This window comes from Poecile atricapillus, chromosome 15 (assembly GCF_030490865.1).
Source record: "Poecile atricapillus isolate bPoeAtr1 chromosome 15, bPoeAtr1.hap1, whole genome shotgun sequence".
Taxonomy (NCBI): domain Eukaryota; kingdom Metazoa; phylum Chordata; class Aves; order Passeriformes; family Paridae; genus Poecile; species Poecile atricapillus.
In genome coordinates this window covers 8,359,557-8,381,681 of record NC_081263.1, presented here as the reverse complement: position 1 = coordinate 8,381,681, position 22,125 = coordinate 8,359,557, and the positions used below count along the sequence as shown (strand labels likewise).

General features: G+C 52.0%; 1 protein-coding gene across 3 annotated transcripts in view; it reads left to right on the top strand.

Moving 5' to 3' along the window:
• CDH22 (cadherin 22) overlaps positions 1–22,125 on the top strand; it is a 76,631-nt gene that overhangs the window by 32,292 nt on the left and 22,214 nt on the right. For all 3 annotated transcript variants that reach the window (XM_058850790.1, XM_058850788.1, XM_058850789.1), the window contains exons 4-7: positions 6,646–6,765; positions 15,827–15,994; positions 16,938–17,125; positions 17,953–18,206. In XM_058850790.1, coding sequence (XP_058706773.1) covers positions 6,646–6,765; positions 15,827–15,994; positions 16,938–17,125; positions 17,953–18,206 — 730 coding nt within the window. The remainder of the gene's footprint in view (positions 1–6,645; positions 6,766–15,826; positions 15,995–16,937; positions 17,126–17,952; positions 18,207–22,125) is intronic.

Here is a 22,125-nt window from a genome sequence, read left to right as displayed (position 1 = left end):
CAAAAGCAGAGTCCCAGCTCCCAGAGGTGGGTGCCTTCCTGGGGCGTGAAGAGGAATAAACCAAATACAGTCAGATCCGCTCCGTGACAGCAGGAGCAGATCAAAGGACATTATTTGCATAATGAAGGAGTACTAATTGGGAGGGAAAGTCATTTGATTTCCTAGTGTCTAAGAGGGAATAACAAATGAGAACTGCACAAACTCTCAGAGTAACTGGGAGTGCTTTGCAGCACAGCTGCCCCTTGCTCTGCGCTGGGGCCAGGGCAGTGTGTCTGGGTAGATATCATACGTGCTGCCCAAGACTGTGGGACTGAGGGTGAACTGAAGGCCTCTTTGTTCCAGGATCTTGCCTTGGCAGTGGTCAGAGTGCATTCTTAGGAAGGAGGAGCAGCACACACAGGACATGTGATGCTCCTCTTAATATTCTCCCAGCCAGGATCTGTTTTCAGCTTGGAAATTTCTTTGGCTGTGGGTGGTTTCTGGGGGTTTAGTCAGCTTTAGTATCTGTCTTCCATGAACTCATCATTGTAAACCTCTGCAAAGGGAAAAGAAAAGGGGTTGCTGTTGTTATCTAATGGATCAAAAGTAGCAGAAGCAGGATGGTCAGGAGGATAAGGCTGGAGTCTGGGATTTGTTAAGGGCAGAGGTGGTGCCTGGAGCTAAGACTAGCCTATGAGCCAGGTTGGAGAAGTCATTGTTTTCTACACAGGAATATCCTGCATTTGGAAGAAACACATCCAAAATGGGAGCTCACCCTACAGCTTTAACTGGCCTCCCTTGGCACAGCAGAACCAGCTGCAAAACCAGCAATTGGCTTTTCTGGAGAAACCTGATCTGGCCTGGGGCATCAGGAGCAGTAGTGCAGCCGCCATGGGTGGTTTGCTGCCTGGCAGGGAGGGCAGCTGGGGCTGTAGAGGAGTGGAGAGGTCCCTGCTCAGCCCCCTGAGGGAGCTGGGCTGGAGGCAATGCCCTGAAGTGACCCAGGCTGAGGAAGGTGGGGGCTCTGGAGAGTATTTTCACTGGCTCCCCTGTGCCCAGGGCTGTGCATACCGAGGAGCAGCCGGTGTGTAGGATGGGGCCTGAGCTGCAAATCCTGTTTGCAGCTTCACTGCTGTCCTGTCACCTCAGGGAGAGGCTGCTGGTCATGAGCTTGCAGGCTGCTCTGTGCTGGCACCTGAGGTTCAGCCTCTATGGATACCCCACTGTGGATCTCTCCAAAACGTCAGAGTTGAATCCAGTACCAAAAGGAGAGACCTGCAGCTGCAGAAGAATGTAGGATGGGACACAGCCAGCTGCTTTGGAACTGCAGGAGCTTCACCTTGTTACAGGAGGTGCTAAAATTAGCTGTATTTTGGGCTTCTTTCCTGATCTCCCTGGGGTCTGCTTAACAGCTGTCTGCTGCACTCAGGCATGAGCCCAAATCCAGCACATGGTGCCTTATGTTAGAAAACTCTGTTGGTTGCACAGGGTGGGTGTTGCAGCCCAGAGCTCACTTGGGGTCCTTGGGGAGCAAGCAGGGCCTGGAGTGAGGAGCATGCCAGGAAAGGCATATGCTCTCATCAGAGCATCACTCCTCCCTTGGTGCATTTCACTCTTATTTCTCTGTGTAGCACCATGTCCAGATTAGAGGCGATTTGGCTGTACAGACAGAAACTTGGGGTCAAGCCCTGACTCCAGCACAAAGCTGGCTGAATGCAGAAGTGATTATTGTGAAGAGAAATTGTTTAATCTCCATGCTGGAAGCAGAGAAAAACACTTTGTTTACCATGCAGCCAGAACACTTGCAGGCAATCTGATTTTTTTTTTCCCCCCCTTGCTAGAAAGTGCTTAAGTCTTTTGTGTGTACCTGGAAGCTTCTGGGACAGCAAGTGGCTGGGAGCTGGAGCTTGTCCTGTCTGTTTGTCCTTAGTGAGATGAGTCCTTCCCTTTGGCACTGCACTCTAGGTCACGAGACAGGCTCCAAACACTGTCCAGCCCAAGTAAGGACCCCATTCAGGGAACCTGAGCCTCTCCATGGAATGCTCCCCACAGCACCACATTTACCTGCCTCATGCCAGGGGCTGGGGTGCTTTGTGCAGTGGTTTTCTCTGGCCAGACACCCCAAAAGAAGTTTCTTTGCAATTGCACCCAGCCAGGTTACTGGCACTGTCCTTGTGCTTGTCCTGCGAGGACCCCCTTGTGAGAGGGCTGTGCAGTGAATCTCCTCTGGGCCTGGCTTTCTACCAAGTCAGAATGTTCACAAGATTGCAAGAAACTCACTTCTGCTCCAGTAATTTTTTAAGCTCCTGTAGTTCATTTTTTTCCCTGAAGTCCTGCCTGAATGTGTCTGAGGTACATCAGCCTCTGCGGGTGTTTGGGGCCAGACAAAAGCTGTAAATTGCATTGTTTATAAAATCCCACCTGCCTCCTGCCCCGTGGCACCCAGGCACCTGGGATGGGAGTGCTGCACACTGGCATCAGGCCAGGGAATGTGGCTCTGAATGACACAGCACTCCTTGCAGGGTCCCTGATGTTTTGCAGGGCTAAAGTGCCCGAGTGCTGTCCTGGAGCTGGCCAGATCCACACAAAGGGGTCTCAGCGTGGCCAGAAAATGTCCCTGGTCTCTGCCTGAGCTGAAGGTGGCAACTGAGCCCCGGAGCTGGTCTCACCAGTTTCACCACAGAAGGGTGACTGCTGCCTTGAGGAGGGACAGTCAGATTTAGCAAGTGTTGGTTTTTCCTGCTGCTCATGTGCCTCTTTGCCTGCCCAGAGCCTGGCTGTACTTCTGTCCCTGGGGAAGGGACAGGGCCCAGCCACTTGTTTGTGGATTCAGGGCAGGGCTTCTCTGTTCGTGGATCTGTTTGGAGTTTGCCTGTCAACATTTCTTTTAGCTAAACGTGTTTGGAGTGAGTGGCACAGCAAGTGGTCTGGAGCTATCAGTCTTCCTCATGCAGGGTCGCTGGGACTGGCCCCAGAGGCTCTGGGGCCTGTGGGAAGGCAGTCATGGGTGCCAGGACAGGCCTGCTTTGGTATTCCAAAGGTGGCCTGAGAGTCCCATCCATCCCATCCAGGGCACTGGGCTGAGCTGCTGTGCCCTGCCAGCCCTGGGGACACTCAGCACGGCAGGGTGGCAGTGGGGGCTGAGCTCTGCGCTCACGGGCAGGGGCCCTGTGGAGACACGGCTCCGACACCCCTCAGCTCCCGGGGCATGGCGGGCACCGCTCGGGGTGCTGCCCCTCGCTGCCCTGCTGACCCTGCTGACAGCACAGAGGAGATGCTGCTGGCAGAGCTGAGCGCTGGCTGCTGTCCCTGGCAGGTCTCCAGGATGGCTCAGGGTGTGGAATGGGGACAGCCCAAGCAGGGCCCATGGGGACAGAGGCTGGCGGGCAGCCAGAAACAGCTAGGCTGAGGGAAGTATTGCTCTGGAAGTGAGGGTCTTGCTCCCCCTTTCTTCTGGAAAAGGAGAATCAAATCAGATCAAATCAGGTTTTGTTTGATCTGCTGTGCCAGATCTCACCTTTGCAGAGGGAGAAGAAGAGATGGATTCTGACCTGTTAATTTTTATGTAAAATTGTTGGTTTCCTCTGATCTGTGGAGTGAGCTTATCGGGGGTGGGACCAAGGTCTTATCTTATTTTACATGTCTAATTATCTCTCTGGATACGGGCTCAGGCTTCTTGGTTATGGGAGGCGGGTGATAGAGTACATGATGGATGTTTAGATTTTATTTAGTGTATCTTTTATGGCTAAGGCATGTGCCAGAAAACTAAATAAAAGCTGTACACGCTGTACTTGCTGTGGGCAGTGCTGTGCTTGGAGAGCAGGGACTAATATTGGAGCAGGGTGGGAGCCAGGGAAAGCTTGTCTGCAGGAAGGAGGGGACCAGGTTAAGCTGAAATTGAATACCATTGCTCTTCACATGGAAAGAGAGTGGGAGGGAGGGGTGGGAAAGGGATAAGTGGAGGTTAGGGGAGGATGCTGGAAAGTTGAACTAGTGAATTCCTGGTACCCTTTAGGTGACCTTGAGCAGGCTGCAGTGCACCTTCACAGACAAGAAGTGAAGGCACAAAGTGGGGTCAGTGTTCCCTACCTGGCTGATGTTGCTCTTTTGTTAATGAGATGCTGTGAGAGTAGGTGGGGAAGGGCAAAGCCTTCATCACCTCTGGCATTGCAGCCCAAGGGCACTGTGCCCCATCTCTGCTGCAATGCTCCTCGTGCTCCTTGGTTTCCCTGGCCTTAGAGCAGAAAACTCTGGTCCCAAACATGGGGCTCAGCCCTGGGACCTGGAGGTGGATCTGCTGCCCTGTTGCCCAGTTCTTGGGAGTGCCCAGCAGCTGTGGGCCAGGAGCTCTCAGTGCTGGCACAGGAAGCCTGAGAGCAGCAGCCCACCTCACCTGTCCAAGGCATGTCTTAGAATGGTGACACAAACCGTGCTCTGGGTGGGCACAGGTCCTGCCTCCTCTTCAGACTCTGCAGTTTTGCAGCATTCAGGTAAATACTGGAACACAGGGAGTACAGCTGTGTCTGACAGGGATGGATTAGGAGGTCAGTTATGGATGGAGTGAATGCATCTTGGGGGATGCAGCATGAGATGCAGTCTGGTGCAAACGTTTAGTGGCCACCCTGCCTCTAATGATCCCTGGATTGGGATGACTGCTGAAAGATGGCAGGAGCAGCAGGCTGTGGTGTGCTCCTCGGGGCACCTGCTCTGTGTGCAAATGTGCAGTCCTGACACAGGGTATACAGGGCAAGGCCAGGGAAATAACTGATGGGCTTGGGTACCTGTGGGTGAGTTTTGAATCTCCTCAGCAGGAACAAGTGGTTTCTGGAGCGTGGGATGTCTGTGTGAAGTCAGCAGGCTCTGCCTGTGCTGCAGGTGCAGAGTGGGTGCTGCTGTGGACACCAGGCTCTCAGCTGATTGCTGCCAGGCTGTGCAGAGGGAGTTCTCTCTTGTTCTCAGGGGCAGGTACTGCTTTCTGTGATTCTCAGACTTTGGCACCTCCAGCATCCCTAGCAGGCTTCTCTACTGAAGCTGAGAGAAGGATGCTTGGAGACCCTCGTGTCATTTCCCTTCTCTGGTCCCTTTTTTTGCTTTCTGATCAAAAACTTCCCAAGGGAATGTGCCAGGATGCCCGAGGGTATGTTCAGTGCTGGTGTGGGGGTGATCTGCCTTGGCTCATACCTGCTTGAAGGAGTTGTGTTATGGCAGGGAGAGGAGGAGGAAATGCAGCAATAGTATTTCTTAAACAGTTGTTTGCAAGGCAGAGAGCCAGTGTTGCCGTGGTGTAAAATCTGGACGTGCCTGGCAGGGATGCACCATAACTTCACTGGAGACAGCAAAGCATAAATAAGTTGACTCAAACTAGCTTGTTGCTGAAGACCGATGAGGGGGATTCTCCTGTTATCAGCAGAGCTGCAGCTCTGAGAAGGCTGCTAGGGAGAATGAAAAGCAACCATGGTAACTGCTCGTTTCCCTCCGTGAACACCCTTTCCAGGAGATCAGAGTGAACTGGACTGGGGGGAACGTGTGCATCCCAGCTGCTCACAGCAGCACTGCTGTCTATGCTGCCTCATCTCGTGCCTGAGTCCAGGCAGGGCTGGTGCAGGAAATCCCTGGCTTGCCTGCAGGCTCTGGGCTTGTGGTCTCCTGACAAAGGAGGAGGAAAGCACCAGGGACTGAAGCTGCTCATCCCCTTCTGGATGGTTTCAGCTCCATATCTGCCTGCTGTGACATAGGAGCAGAGGCTGCTTCTGACTGACTGGTGCCAGTGCTTGACCTCTGGGCAGGGATGCACCGAGTGTGGTGCTGGACATGAAACAGGGTAGCCTGTCCTCACAGTGCTTTAGTCACACCACCTCCTTTCTCAAGGTGTCTGTAGGTAGGGGTAGGCTTCCCTTCCTTCCTTCCTTCCTCCCTTCTGTTGTCTATGTGGATCTCAGCCCCTTTGCTCCTGCCCCCACCCTCATGTCCTGCGTCCTGCTTTTGTTAAATTGAACATGATGTCAAATTAAAGCCATCACAGGGACAGTTGGAGTGAAGTACCCAGTTTAATGAGGCAGCCTTGAAAATCAATAACTTAATTGCAGACATTTGATGGACTTTCATCCAATTTATAGTCCTCCTGCCCTGCTACGTGTAGAGCATGAGTACCTGGTGCTATGTCTGGCTCTGGGCAAGTGAAAGCCTTTCCTCTCCTCGGGCTGTTGTCCCTGTGCAGTTCTGCCTGCTGCAGTGGTGCTGCAGCGTGGATCAGGCCCCAGCTGGGTGGTCTCTGTGTGGTCTGGAGGTGACCATGTCACTGTGTGCTGACAGGAAGGGCAGGTGTGAGTATGACATCCCCAGCTCCTTCCCAGATGGTCCAGTAGAAGGCTACTGGGAGGAAAGCTCCCAGCTGTTCAGACCAGTGATCTCCTAGAGAGTAGGTCCTGCCCCAGGATGGCCCAGGATCATGTCCCTGCTGCCATTGTGCAGCACACCAGAGGCATTTGCAGCAGTGTCTGCAATCCTGGCTTTCAGGCTTTTGGTGGGGAGGTGATGCTGCATTTGCACCCAGCTGTTCTCTTTTCCCTCATCATTTGCAAGCAATCAGTGTTGGGCCTTGCACTGAGGTCTGTGTTGCTCTTCTAAACTCCTGACTTTCTGTTTTCCTCCTTGTCCCTGCTGCAGGCACCTCTGTGATGCAGGTGATGGCCTCCGATGCCGACGACCCCACCTACGGGAGCAGTGCCCGGGTAGTCTACAGTGTGCTGGAGGGGGAGCAGCACTTCACTGTGGACAGCAAAACAGGTGAGCAGCACCCAGCTGGGCTGGGCCAGGAGACCCAAGAGTGGCTGTGTGTCCTGGGCACGAGTGTGAGCCAGCAGATCTGTGCCTCCCTGCTGGCCACTGATGCTGGATACTCCTGGCAGGGGTGTTGGAGAGGAAGCTCAGCAGCCTTGTTCAGGCTGCTGCCCAGCTCCATGCCCTGCCTGCAGGCAGCATCTGCAGCTGCCAGCCCAGAGTGCCTGGTCTGCACCTGCTCTGGCCAGAGCTCCTCTCTGCCTGGAGCTGGAATGCCCCCACAGGCACATAAAACTTCAGTGTAGAAGGTTTAAATACTACCAAAGGGGCCTTACCAAAGGCTGCATCATTATCACCGGGGCTTTGATTAAAGGTAACACTTTAAATTAAGGATAGGTTTATAAATGTTCTATTAATATTTAATGAAAGAACAGTAGAAGCTGCTCCATTCCTTAATAACTTATAATAGAGCCTGTTGTAAAATGCCTCCGTAATAAATCCGTGGCAGATGATGCTCTGACATACTGGTTAGAGTAGACCATAACCAGGAGATGTTGGGGTATATATTCTCCTTGCCTCCCAGGAGTTTGACTCTCATTACCCTTAATGGGAGCCTCACAAGCTTGCTAAGGAGGGAAGACACTCAAATGCTAATAAGTGATATTTAAGGCACAAAGCATGCAGTAAAGTGCCCGTAGTTTAAGGAAAATTTGTCAAATGACAAGCAGGCTGAGAAGCTGCAGCTTGCATCGGAAAACTGGACAGCAAAGTCTTCCCCACCCTATTGCTGAACTGCAGTGGCATGGACTGAGATCAGCCCCTGGGCTGAAGTACCAAGCCTCTGTCAGGCTGATCTGTGTCTGTGCTGATAGATATTTTCTAAGGCTGTTTTTGTGTAAGTCAGAGTTAAATTTGTTTGGAGATGCTGGTGCAGGGAGAGTGTAAAAGAAGGTCTGTGTGCCTGAGCCTCTGCATCTGTAAGAAACCCTGCACGTTGTGACAATGCTCTGGTACACATGGGGAAGGTGGTCCCAGCCCTGGCTCTGCCACCAGCCTGGCTGCTGCTGGAGGAACACTCAGATTTGGAGTTTGGGAGCTCCTACACACACCTGACATCAGCACTGTGGCATGTGGTGGGAAATGCCTTTTTCTGGACTGAGGCTGGTGCAGTGGGGAGAGGGCACAAGCAGCAGGTTGGGGCTGTACCCACCCCTTGCTCAGGAGCTGTTGCACCTGGGCTCTCTTCTCTCCCAGATTTGCTTTGTTCTATAATGTGTGTGTAGGAATAATAGGCTAAACACTGAAAATTCAGGTGCACATGAGATCCTGTTAATCTGAGACAGCTTTGTGCGAGTGGAAGTCTGGCTGCTAGAATGGAGAGGGACCACTGGGAGCAAACTGCACAAGCCAGGACGTGCAGAGGCTCAGCTTCCTGCCACATTAATGTTCTGTATTAAGGCATAAACTAAAATGTGCCCTGTGGGACTGTGGTGAAAATTAATGTCACTCTGGGAATCCAAGCTTCTTGATTCCTTGACTTTTTGTATCTTAATTCTCAAGCTGGCTGTTTCCTACACTGGGGGGTTGATTTACTGTTTTACTTGCTTGTGTTTCATAAAGGCAAAATCGCTGACAGTCTGCAGAAGACTCCGGCCCCTCTTGAGCACGTCTGTTTCCAGGATATCTGGCTGCTAACACAGGTGTTGGGGCTGACTCTGGTGGTGTCTGAGCTGCAAATGGCCTGTGGCAGCTGCCTCACCAGCATTGCAGGAACTGCAGGGCTGCAGCTCTGCCCATCAGTCACTCAAGTTGTGGCTGCAGCCTGTCCTGTGCCCCTCTGTCAGCACTGGCCCATGTGGATGCAGCAGTGCTGCGGGGGCACATGGTGTCATCATATCCATCCAAGCACACCCCAACCTGCTCCCACTCTTATTTTGTTAGAATAAGTCTTTATGCTGCACAAGGGAATCCAGGTCTGATAGCCTGGGGTGGCCCCGCTTCTGCCCTGAGCATAAGATTTAATTATCCATAGCAGCAGCGTAGCTCTCAGAGCCACCATTGTTATTAATGGCCATAAAAAGAACCATAAAAACCTGGCATGTTACATTTCTTATAATATATGATAATGAAGAACAATTTGATTTCCCTTTTTGGTTTTGACCTCCTTCTCTGCCATTTCTTGCAAGTCCATGCGTGCATGTGCTGCCTTGCACACCACCTCAGCCCCCGACTCCTTCCAGCACAGGTTCTTTCTTCCCTCTTTGCCTTGTGCGCTTTTCACACCCTCCTTCATAGCACAGGTGTGGCATGTACAAAAGTGGTTTCCATGCTTGAGTACAGAACATGGACCATGTGCAGCTGACTTTGTCTCCTGTTCTTGGATGTTACCAGCTGTAGTGTTCAGCTGGGATTTCGTATTCAATGGACCTTTCACAGGCAGACCCAAACTGTCTGGATGCTGTGCTGTGCCAAGTCCTGCCACTCAGTAAGCCCTGAATGCCTGCAGCATCTCGGGTCTTTTTGGAGGGAGACAAGCATCTAAATGGCTCCACTGGAATACTGGGAGCTGCAGGATGGCATTTATGCTGTAGGAAGATTCCAGAATCGAATGATGGTGAAGAGAAAGCACAGCTGATACACATGAGCTTTTCTTTCGTCCGTATACACCAGCCACTCCCATGCATTGAGATTAGTTTCACAGACTGAAACCTGTGTTGTGTACACCAAATGAGGTTCAAGAACTTCACCTGTGTGTGCTGAAGGTCTAGGCTGGCTTTCTCCGTGTGAGTGGGGAGCTTTGTATGCGTAAGCTTTTGAGGCAAGGTTTTCTTGCCAACTGTAAGAATATCCCCGTGGCTTGTTGCAAGAGCCTGCAGGCATTAAGCTTTGTAAGCTTTGTGCTGCCTTCCTCACTCAGACAGGGTGCAGCCAGTCTTTGCTCCTTGCAGCAGGTGAGCAGCAGTGCCTGTGCTGTGGCTGCCCTGATCTCCTGAGGAGGCTGTTCTCTCATGGCGACCAGCACACAGCTCTGCCCTGCTGCTTCCAGTGGGAAACAGCCTCTTCTGCTGCTGTGGTGGGTGTTGGCTCTAGGTGAGAGCACTAATCTGACAGCAGAATCCCTCTCGCTGCTGCTGGGCCACGAGCCCAGCTCTGCCCAGAGTTACACAGGGTGGGAGGTTTAGTGGCAGCTCCTGTTCCAGCTCCAGGAATCTCATCCTCGCTAAAATCTTTCAAGCTTATGCTTTTCCAATATGGAGATGTGCACCTGAGTGTGGGCACTCTCAGTGCATTTGCATGAGAGGAGAAATCTCTGCATTTCAATCCTCATGCTGTGTTTTCATGCTGCTTTAGATCACCCTGCATTCTCTGTACCACTGCAGATTATTCACCTTTATAGGGGCAAATCTCTCTTTTGGCAGGCAGCTGTGATTGCCTGCTCCTGTCTGTTCCCGTGTCCTTTGCAGTGCCCTTTCTTATCCCTGGGCAGTGTGGCTGGAGACTCACTGCTGCCTGTGATCCCTTGCAGACAGCTTTCCTTGGGAGGGAAGTTGAAACACCCCACAACCTGGTGCCCCTGTTTCCAGCAGTCTTGTTCATCCCTTTTCAGGGATATTGAGTGCTATAGAGCAACCAGAGCATGTAACACCATAGGTTTTGTGATGTTTGATGCTTTCCTTAAAAGCTAGCTTGTCAGTTTGGGGCTGTGCATGGGAACCTGGCTTTTTACCGTGAGGAAGAAGCTCTTCTTCAAAACTGTCACTCTGCTGAATGCAGGGAAAAGGCGGACGATCTCAGAAGGTATTTGAAATGCAGTCTGGCATTTGTGATGACTTAAACCAGCTCCTGAGTTCTAGAGCCTGTGTCCTGATTTAAAGACTGAGCTGGTAAGAACTTGGAGCTTTTTATGCCAAGGAGAATGGAGATACCAGCCTGCTGGGATGAAGCTGATGGTTATTTGTGTGCAGTCCTTAGTTGTTTCATCCCTGCCTGCCAGCCTTGCTGTGTTTGGAGACAGACCACAGCCCTGGTCCAGGGGCAGTAAGGCTGGACTGGGAGAGGAGCTGTGTCTGGGAGCCTGCTGCACACTGAGCTGGGCTGATGAGCTGTTGATCTGTGTGATGTGGTGGTGGGAGGCAGAACACGTTTCTCTGCTGCTCTTGCCAGTTTGTTAAAAATGCTCCTTGGTGCCTGGAAACACAGATGTATCAGAATGTGTGTGTTCCTGTGTGCCCAGGGGGTTGTGCAGATCTGTTCCCCATCCCTGTCTCTTATCCACCAGAGCTGTCCACAGGCACAAGAGAGGCTAAGGCACAAGAGTCTGCAGAGAAGCCACATTTCTGTAAGGGGATTCCTCTTGTTAGCGAGATTGAGCATTAACAGCTCTTTTCTGAGACTGGTCCAGGAACTTCAGCTGATTTGGGACCAAATTGTATGTTTGGTCATCTTGAGGAAATTAGAGTGTATCTACTAAAGTGCCAAGGGAATTAATGTTAAGTGATGAGGGACTCAGCTGCTAAAAGAAGGGACAAAGCTAGGGTGAGTGTGCTCTCTGCACATGTCTCTGGCACGGGCAAGGCTGATTGCAGCCTGGAACAAGCCCTTGTTAGGTGCTCCATGAACCTCGTGACCCTTTGTGCCTCATTCTTCACTCAGAGCATCTTTAGCTTCTGCCTCTCAAATTGTGCTGAGCTGAAGTACAGGATGTGGGGCTGGAGGGTGACTGAAGTGCTGGTTCTTGGGGCCAAGACCTCTTCTGCAAGGGCTGACCTCCTCCAGGATGTGTGCTTCCAGCAGGACTCGTGTCTTGGCAGATATACTGGTATTTCTGTGTCCCTGAAGGCAGGTGAGGGCACAGGTGAGGAATCTGCAGTCTGTTTGGCAGGTGCCTTGCTATTCCTGGCCTGAGGCAGAGATGGGTTTGATCTAACTGACCAGGCTGCTGGCAGAAATTAATCTGTTTTATCCAGCTAAATAGGAGAGGGATAGAGGAGACAGACCCGGTTTCTTCTCAAGCATGCACAGTAAAAAGACCCAAATGGCAGGAAGACAAGGCTTGTCACCATGGTGGTGGCACTTCCATCCCTGGAGATACTAAACACTTGACTCTTTATGGCTGAGGGTAATCTAATCTGCCTTTGAAGATGCCTGCTTTGAGCTCTAGATGGATTGGCAACCTCTTTAGGATCCCTGTTTCTTACTCCATGACTTTCTGGCTTATTGCTCCTCCAACCCTCAGCTGGAAGGTGCCTTGTCCAGACAGTCTCTGAGGATGTGGACATCTGACCCAGCAGAGCAAAGCCCATAATGATGGGATTCCTGGAAGGCAGTTACCTGCTGAGTGCTTTGTCCTGCTTTTTTATCACCCAAAGAGAGTCTGCCTTTGGAGCAGATTCAGTGGTATTTATGTGATGCTGTTAGTGTCCCCTTGTCTGGTAATTATACTGATTAATCTGGATCATGCTGGAAAGCCACATGTGCCTTGTACCAGAGGGTATGCCACCATGTGTCCACATTATTCAGCTATAACAGATACTGACAAGAGCGGGGGAGACAAGTCTGAGCTCGAGGTTGTTCTTGCTTTGTTAGCAGCATCTGGGAAAGACAAAGTTTGTCAGTTTTTCCGGCTGGAAAGAAGGTGAATCTTGGGAGATGATAGCAATGACTTTTCTGTGCTCTCTGTACAGCCTTGAGGAAGGTCTGTCTCCATCCCTTGCAGCTTCTTTGCAGAGTCCCTGGGGGTCAGGTTTTGGGAGTAGAGACTATCTTGGCTCTGAAAGGTGGGTCCATGTAGGTTTGCAGCTGGTGGATGTTTAAGGCAGTGCCCTTAGTGCCACATGGATGTGGAGCATGTGTGGAGACCCTGACTGGTCACAGCCATTCGCAAATAGTGAGTGGTACCTCGGCCTGGAAGACAAAAGCAGCCTTACTCTTGGGCTGGTGGCCTGATGTGGCCCATGCATTTTGGGAACAGCGTGCCAGTGACAATCCTGATGGGGCTCCTGGAGGTCTGGCAGTCTGTCTGCAGCTGATCCCCACCTTTGCAGGATGGACTGGACACACAACACCATGAGAGGGAGTTTCTCATCAGTCTCCACCCCTGCCACAGGTAGAGATTTTGTCTGCCTTGTGCTGCTGGAAGAACAGGAGCTGGCTGGGGACATTTGTCCTACTCTGCATGTGCCAAACGGCCTGGACTTGCTCCCTGTTGGGACAAGTGACCTTGGAGGTGTTCTGGGAAGTGCCTGAGCACTTTCCTCCCATCTTGCATGGCGTATTATGAGCTATATCATTACGAGCAGCTCAGTTAAGTCATTACAGCCTTGGTGAATGCATGAGCTTTTTTCCTCTCATCCCAATTCATCACTATTGTGCTGACATGAATCATTTTCATTATAAAATGCTTCAGACCCCGTTAATTAACAGAATTGCTTAAATTTCAATGAGATAGTGCTTGCCCAGAAATAGCAGTTTTGTATTCACAGTGGAGTGGCAGGAGAGGCCTGTCAGCATGAGCTGCTGGGGCTGCTCCCTGAGCCCTGGGTGTTTGTGCAGGGCTGGCCCTGCTGCCCACGTGGGAGGGTGCCATCCTTGCTGGGATGGGTGCCCACAGATATGTTCTTGCCTCCCTTTCCTTCATTCCCTCTGCCTCTGGTGGGATTCCTTGCTGAGTGGCTTCCTCTGAGCAGAGCCAGGATGAATGAGGGGGTCAGAGCAGACCCTGGGCCCCATCACAGGGTAATCTCCTGCTCCCTTATCCATGGGGCTGAAGGCAGGAGAGTGCAGGTAATTACAGAACCTGAAGTGACAGATGGACAAGGGAAGCTGGGTGCTAATTGTGCCTATCCATGAGAGCTGGAGAATGGCAGCGATCTGAAATGGTGGTTATGTCTTTATAATAAATCCTAACAATGCTAATCATTGGAATAATTGCTAGTTTCTGAGAGGAAGGAATGATAAATGTCTCCTGAACAGTTTTGCCAGCTCCTGCTGCACCTGTAATGTCATGCAAAGGGCGAGGGGGAGGAATTTCATCCTCCCAGCTCCGTGGCATTTCTGGCTGCTTTTGGGCCACAGCGCCGGTGGCTCCATGGTGTGAGCCCTTGTCTGGAGGTGCACAGTGCCACACCAGACACATGAACAGGGAAACTGGAAACCTGCTGGCCTTGGAGTGCAGATGCCTGGTAGCCTTGGGGTCTATCCCTGTAGCCATTTCTTGGCTCCTTGCAGCCTGCTGGAACTCGGCTCCCCCTATGCTGTGCTCTTGGTGACTTGGAGCCTTGATGCTCTACCACTGCTTGATGTGCTGCACATCCAGCTAATGGATTGCAAGGTGCTCAGACCACTGGGTGATTCTCTGCTTTTTGCTCAGCAAGAAGGGAGCTCCCTGTTCCCCCTGGGTCACATCCCTCACTGGAGACCCATTCCAGCGGCCTCCTCCAGTACTGTCCCTAGCACTGGGCAGGATTGCTGGTGAAACAAAGCAGAGATGAATTTGCAGTTCACAGCAGGAGGAGGTAAAGCTGATAGTTAAACAGAAAACCCTGGAAGAGAGAGGATTTACAAAAGCATAAACCAATGTCTAAATCTGTGGGAATGTTAAAAATCTGAGCAGGAGGGATTTTAAGCTGATGCCTGTGTGTTATGGGATGCTGCTGGTACAGTGAGACTGGAGTGTGGTGCTAATGACCTTGTATCCATGTAGGCACTCCTTCCTTCCTGACCCTGGTGCCACGTCAGGGCAGAGTAGTTTCTTTTTTTCTTTCTTTCGTCCTCAAAATTTTTCTTCCCTACTTTGTTTCCCTATAAATTAAACAGTTGTGGGTAACTGGTAATTTCTGCATTTCACAGAGGTTTCAGGCTTTTACTGCTCTTTGTTTCTTGTTTTACAAACCTTGATATTTTAGTCCTGGTCATTTCCCCAATCCCAGATGAATACTGGAGACCTATAAACATTGTTTTTAAGAGACTTACTTGTGTAAGAAGTACTACCATACCATTCATTTTGTTAAGCTCTAGTGCATTCTCTGACACAGAGCATGTGTTTTGTCGTCTCTTGTCTCCTTAACTTAGAAGGACACTTGAAAATGAGGGGTTTTGTGCAGACAGACTTTTAGAAATGTGCTTCCCCCATTCTCCAAATCACACAAGTCCCCCCGAGATGTGCCTGGTAGATGGAGCCTGGGCAGGGGCACCCCTGTTCTGTAAGGGGTGCTGCAGCAAGCCTGACCCCTCTCAGCAGATCAGGATAAGTGGGCTGTTGCAGATCTGTGCCAAAGGGGATTTGTGACTCAGCCTGGGTTTTTACAGAGTGGACCTTGAGGCTGGCCCCAGCACAGCCCCTGCATTTGGATGGGGGTGAGGATGAGTCCTCTCTTCCTGTGACTCCTGCCCCCACCAATCCTCTGAGCAGATCTTTCACCCACCTCACGGTCACCCTCAAAGCACAAACCTCCTCTGTGCCAGGGTTTAACCCAGTGGGAGCTGCAAGTAGCCCACAGGAAAAGCAGCAGTTGGGACTCTTTCACGCTTCATGAGGAGACTTGCTGGGAGCAGGTTGGGCCTGTGGCCATTCCTGGGCTTCAGGAGGATTTTTGGGATGTTTCTGGCTGGCTGACAACCCCCTGGTCTTGTTCTTCTCCCCAGTGGCCTTGTCTCCCCTTAGCTGGCTTATGCTGATGTGACCTCTTGCAAAGGGGTCGAGCAGATACTGTTTGTGGCCAGCAGTGAGTTCCTGTGGCAGAGGCAGCCAGCAGAACTAGGGCTGTGCTTGGGGAGAGTGTCCCCAGCAGTCAGGGGAGGTGACAGTCCCTTCTATTGTGCACTGCTGAGATGCAAGTGCCGTATCTGACACCAAATATGATTCTGTGGACATACCAGAGTGAGTCCAGGGAAGAGCCATGAAGGCTGGTGAAATACTGGAGGAACTGCCCTGTGTGAAGAGGGAGATTCAGCTGATCCTCTTTAGGTCTGGATCTTGTCCAGAGTAATCTCCAGTGACCCCTTCCAGCCTCACCCTGTCTGTGGCTCTTGTGACCTGCCTGTGCTCAGCTGTCCTGCTGGTTTCTAGGTGTGATCCGGACAGCCGTGGCAGACCTGGACCGCGAGACACAGGACCGCTATGAGGTGGTGATCCGTGCAACAGACATGGCAGGACAGCTGGGTGGCCTGTCTGGCTCCACCACGGTCACCATCGTGGTCACTGATGTCAACGACAACCCACCACGCTTCCCTCAGAGTAAGTCCTGCTGGCCGTGGGGGCGAGTGCTGGAGCATGTCCTGGTTCCCCGTGGGTGGTGGGATGGAACCTGCAGGCTGAGCCAGCCTGGCCACTCCAGCTGCTGGCGGGGTGACAATACCAAAGGGCAACGGCAGCTCCTGGCCTGGGTGTGAATTTGTCCCTGGCTGGCAGCACAGTGGGTGCCAGATCAATGCTCCAGTGCAGGTCCTGGAAGCAAGCATGGCTTGTGTGGTAGGAGAGCCTGGCCAGCCCTTTCCTGAGCCCTTCCAAGCAGCTGGAAGCCAGCAAGGTCCACCATGCTGCTGTCCCCTCTGGGAGCTTGGGCTGGAACTTGGCTGCTGGCCTAGCCCCTCCTGGCTGCTGTGTGAGAATGTGAGAGTGCAAGGACAGTGACACTGCTGAGGGACAGCAGCCTTGTCACAGCACAGCTCTGTTTTCCAACCTGCTGCTAACAGCCTGTGGCTGGTGCTGGTGTCTGGTCTGGGACCCTCCCCAGACAAGGTGCAGGGTGATCCTGCTGCAAGGAGTGGGCTGTGAGGGCTCTGCCGTGCACTTCAGCTGTGGCCTGGCCTCTCCAGGCTGGCAGGCCAGGGAAGGGGCTGCAGCTGGAGGAGGCTCAGCTCTTGGGCTGCATCTCCTAGAAATCAGAAATTGCAAAGGAATCTTTGCAAGGAATCAGAGAGCACTGATTGCAGGGCAGTGTCCATGCAGAGAAATTAGCCCTTCACACAGCACCTGGAATGTCAGTGCTCCTCAGTTATCTTCCCTCAGCCCTTGTTTTTGGCTGGTGTATTTACTTCTTTTGTTGGGGCATTCTGGACTGTGGACACAGTGGGATTTGAGCAACCCTCACAGCCAGAAGGTGCCCCAGGGAAGTTTGTGAAGGCTGGGGCTGGTTCAAAGGCAGAAGAAGTGACCCTGGTACCCATTTCTCCTCCAGAGATGTATCAGTTCAGCATTGTTGAGACGGCCCCCGTGGGCACTGCCATCGGGAGGGTGAAGGCAGAGGACTCCGACGTCGGAGAGAACACGGACATGACATATCAAGTGAAGGATGAGGAGGGGGTGGAGATGTTCAAAGTCACCACGGACAGCAATACCCAAGAGGCTGTCATCACGGTACAGAAGGTGAGAAGTCTTGATTGAGTAGGGAGGGCACAGGTCCCTAGGAGGACCCTTTCCTGTGGGGACTGCTACTGTTGAATCTGAATTGAAGAAAATGCTCTGAGTGCTGTTCTAGCAGCAGCAGTTGCTTTTTTGTCCCTGCTGATGCAGGGAGAGACCTGTCTCTGCTCTGCCTGCATGGCAAAACACAGGGAGGAAAGACTGAGAAGGAGCAGCACAGAGTGCCTGCTGGAGTCCCCCAGGGTGGCTTGGGGGTGGCAGTGAAGCAGTGAGCTGTGCAGAGGAGACACCATGCATAGGACTATAAAGAGGAATGCTTACAGCTGTTATTGATAGCACCTGTTACAGGAGAAAAATGCCCACCTAATTCCTGTACCTGACCAGAAGCACTTTAACTATATCTGCTTTTGGTGGCAAAAACAATCAAGCAAATACTTGGTGCAGGCAGAAAAGAATGATTGTTCTTCAAGGCCACTGTATGCAGCTTGCCTCCCTTGTAGAAATAAGAGTGGGGTGATTAATGATGAAAACTCGCTCATGTGCAGCACACACTGTGCTGTCTTCCCAGTGAATCCTGGCTGCTCACAGCCCAGGCACCCTGTTAGGGGCCCTGAGGGGAGTGGACTGAGGGTTTCTGCTTCCTCCTGCTCCCTTGGTTTGGGTGCTGCTGGCAGAAGGACAAAGCAAAAGCTCCCAGGCTACTACAAGGGCACTACTTGAGAGCAGCTGGCTTTAGTGGCTCTAGTGCTGCCCTGATGTCTCTGGTGAAAGAAGGGGAAGCAGAGGGGCTCCTTTGGCTGGCTGTGGCTTACCCTCTTCCCTTGTCCCAGCCTCTTGACTACGAGTCAAAAAGAGTGCACACTGTCGTGGTGGAGGCCCTCAACAAGTTCGTGGACCCACGGTTCGTGGACCTGGGCACCTTTCGGGACCAGACCATTGTTCGAGTCTCAGTGCTGGACGTCGATGAGCCCCCCGAGTTCCGGCCCCCCTCCAACCTGATGGAGGTCCAGGAGGATGCACATGTTGGATCTATCGTGGGGGTGGTCACTGCCCTGGACCCGGACACAGCAAACCACCCTGTCCGGTAAAGCAGCCGTCCAAACCTGACATCATCCCCCTTCCAGCAGTGGGCACGGGGTCATCTGCAAGGAACATGTGGCCTGGGAGGGCTTGTGGCCATGGCAGGGACAGAGGAGGTGGGAGAGTGCAGGTAAAAGTGGCAGGTGCTGCATGTGTGTGAGTGTCTCGTGGGACAGGCAGCTGGCAGGTGAGTGGCAGCCTGTGCACGAGCAAGCGCAGCGGTCTCGGTGGCAGATACGTCACTGGCAGGTGATGGCTTTGTGAGTGCAAGGGAGTGTCAGGGAAGGTGGCTGGGGGATGCCTGTGTGTCCTTGCTGCTGACAGCAAGGTATCTGCAGTGGTACCTGACACAGGCTAGACACCGGGAGTGGCAGGAGGACAGTGGTGAAGGGTGATAAATGAGGTGAGGCTTGGGAGGTGCAGAGCCACAGCCTGTCTGTGTGTGCGTGCATGTGTGCATAGGATCAAAGATCAGAGGAGTTTATATTTGGGCAGGGGACATAATCCAGGCAGCAGCTTATCTGCACAGGACATTTCCCATTTCCATTTAATTTGTGGCTAAAGAGATTGTTACCTTGTTAAATTGTTATTACCTAAGGCACAAAGCAGCCTTCTGCCCCTGCCAACTGGCCTGAGTCATGAGCAGTTGGGTTGAAAATCTGGTGTTCAGAAAACATCCTCAATGTGTGGAAAATTTCCTTGAAATGTGTGTTCTGGTGCCAGGTGCCAGCGGGGCTGCAGGCGCCTGTGGAGCCGCTCACTTCCAGGGAGCAGCACGGGCTTTGGCTGAGAGCTCTGCAGGGAGTCAGCCCCACAGCAACAGACTGGGAAGGACAGGGATAGGGATGTGGGGTGGAGGGGGACAGGGCTTGGTTACAGCACGTGGTTGCATTCAGTGATGTCCTCCAATGCCCGTTTGGGGCACCCTGCTCGGTGCTGTGCAGCCATGGGTTTCTGTTTTGTGGTGGGGTGAGGAGATCTCCTGATCCTCATGGAAACAAACACTGTGATGGTTAGAAAGCTCAGAAATGCATTTACACATGGAAAGCTGCCATCTACAGATGCCTGGCAGCTAGCAGAGAGTACTGTGTCACAAAGCTGGATGCTCGGAGTTGACTTGGGGGGGAATGTGAATGAAATCAGCCTTGGTGTGCCAGGAACTGTGTATGTGAGTGCTGCACCGCTTGCACTAGTGGGTGCTGAATGTGTTCTCAACATCTGCTCACGTTGTCCTGTGACTCTTCAGTCCCTCTCCAGTCAGGCTACCTGTCTGATTTCTTTCTTTGTTGTCCTTGAGCACATATCTGCCAGGGAGACAGACAGAAGAGTGGTGTGTCCACATACCTGTGTGTCTGCACAGGTGCATGTGCTTTTTCACTTGACTGTTTCCAGCAGTGCTGCAGAACATAGATTTTATTTTCTGATCTGTAATTGTAGAAAAAGGACCCTGGGGACAGAAGGGACAGAACTATTCTTTTTCTTGTTCTTTCTTGTTCTTTGTGCTGCTTCCCTGTGGAGCTTGCTGCACTGTTTGCATACAGACCAAAAAGAAAGCAAAGGAAGGAGTCTCTTCATGCTATACAGAAGGTGATGGAGACTTGGACCAGAGAGAAGCAGATTCAAGTACTGGGCAGGAGAGAGATGGTGGGAGCCCTAACTTCACTTTGGGAGTCTCTCCTACAGTGAGCTCAGTGCTGGCAAGGCAGTGCCTCATGCTCAGAGACAGGGACTCAGCCAACAGGACTCCCAGGCATCTGCTGCAGCTTGGGAATTGCCATGTGTTTTCCCTTGTCAGGCTTGATGCATTCAAAGACGTGTCCTGCCTCTAGCTATCCCCAGGCAGGTAGCTCATCCTGTGTCCCCCACGCTGCCCTGTGGGACTTGGTCCATCCTTCACTCCCTCTGTGCTCAGTCCCTGCTGTCATGGGCAGTGACAGTGCAGCTGGGTGAGCCTTCACAGACATTTTGACATGTACCAAGTGGACCTGCAGTTCGATATTGGTCGTGCTGATGCAGCACCAATGCAAGAGGAAAGTACAGTTGGATCCCTCCTGCTTCCCTGTCCTCTGGCTAGCCAGGTAATTTAATAAAATTCTTTGCTGCGTAGGCAGCTGTTAACAGCTTCAAAGCAGTGCACAGACATTAATGCCAGCACCCTGCAGCAGCAGGATGTGACACTAACCCGTCAGCAGGAGACGGCAGCAAGTCACCTCTCCTTTCAAGTGTGCTGCTCGGAAGTACAGTCACAAGAAGCCAGCACTTGTACTTCACCTCTGATACATTAGAGAGCACCTGGTCCTGACGGCATGACCAGCATTTGATCCTCGTCGCCTTGAAGCTGGTAAGAATCCTTTGAAGTTGCTGCAGTTCAGTGGATCCCTTTAACTTCCTGCTCCTCATCTGCCAGAGGTGGGAGCAGAGGCACGGCTGTGCTTCTGCAGTGGCTGCTCTCCTGGACTCGGGTCTGTGTGCTGGCTCTGCCTGGGCACAGGGGAGAGCCACCGCTTCCCATCATGTCGAGATGCACTCTCCCCTTGAGGTGGGAAAGAACAAGGATTGCCAGAGACAGCAGAGCAGAAATCAGCTCTGTCAGGGTTTCCAGGTCCTGCTGACGCCGGACTGCCAGTAACGAGGTTTGGGAGATATTTTTAGCCAAATGGGAAGGGAGGTGCCCTTGGCTTTTTGTTTTCAGCCCCAGGCCAGCACGAACAATTCTCTGCGACTCCTGCTGCAATGCCCAAAACAGCTGCTAGAGGCACATCCCAGCCTGATGTTCCCCTGCCCTCCTGGTGATCCATGTGCCCCACAGGATGCAGCGACTTGGTCTGAGAATAAATCCTTCCCACAAGCTGGACTGGGTCACAGTGACCTGTTCCAAAGACGTGAGGATTGAAGGGGTGTCCCTGCGGCACCTCCTCACTGCCTCACTCCAGCTGCACATCGGCTGCAGAGCCCCTGACAGCTGCTTGCCTTGGCTGTGAGGAGGCACCTGGACATCACCCTGTTTCTCAGAGAAGGACACCTTCCCAGTGACACCAGTGCATGAGCAGGGTGCTGTGCTGAGCTCAGCATGGCCAGGCAGCTGTATGAACCCTCTGCGGGGCACAAAACCTTCTGTGGTACCAGTGTGGGAAATGCCCCCCTAAAGGTCTGCTCCTTTTAATTTTATTCCATCCTTGGTTTTTTGCCTATCAAAGGCTGGAACTGTTCCTTCTCAGAAAAAAAAAAATTAGTTTCCAGTTGGCTTTTTGGCTTTAGCTGTGTGTTTTCTGGGCGTAGTGCAGTTTTTCTCAGCTGAGGCATTGTATGAAGTAATACAGTGATAGACTGTCTGTGTGTATGAGGCTGTTTGTATGGGAGCCTTTTGTTTCTCTCTCTGCAGTGGGAGCCTGTGCTCTGATTGTGTGCATTCCAGGCTTTATCAGCACTGGGAAGATGTTGCTTGGGATTTAAGGTTCTCAGAGATATTCTTGTTTGGCATTCACAAAATCCAGAGACACGTGTTGGACATGGGCATTTTATAGACTCCAACAGCACAGCAAGAACTACAACCTGCTTCAATACAAAAGGGAGAGGAGGAAAAAACAAACACAACAAAAAGCTTTTCATACAGTGTTTGAAAAGCTCCCTATTAACAAAACACATGGCATAAAATGTGCTTCTTGTTGTGTTGGGGGAGAAGTGAAACAAACTGCTTGAAAAATGCATTGATGGGAAAGATGAGCACCAAGAAAGCTGTCAAAATTAAACAGTCACTTGTAACATCCAAACCAACAGGCAGTGCCAGCAGGAAGAGAGGGAAATGGAGTACAAGGTCCGCATCCCAATCAGAGCTGGGGACTGCGGTTCCAGATACGGAGCACCAGCCAGCTGCAGGAGAGATGAGCATAGGTCCTGTCTCTGAGTACCTGGAGGACGAGGGA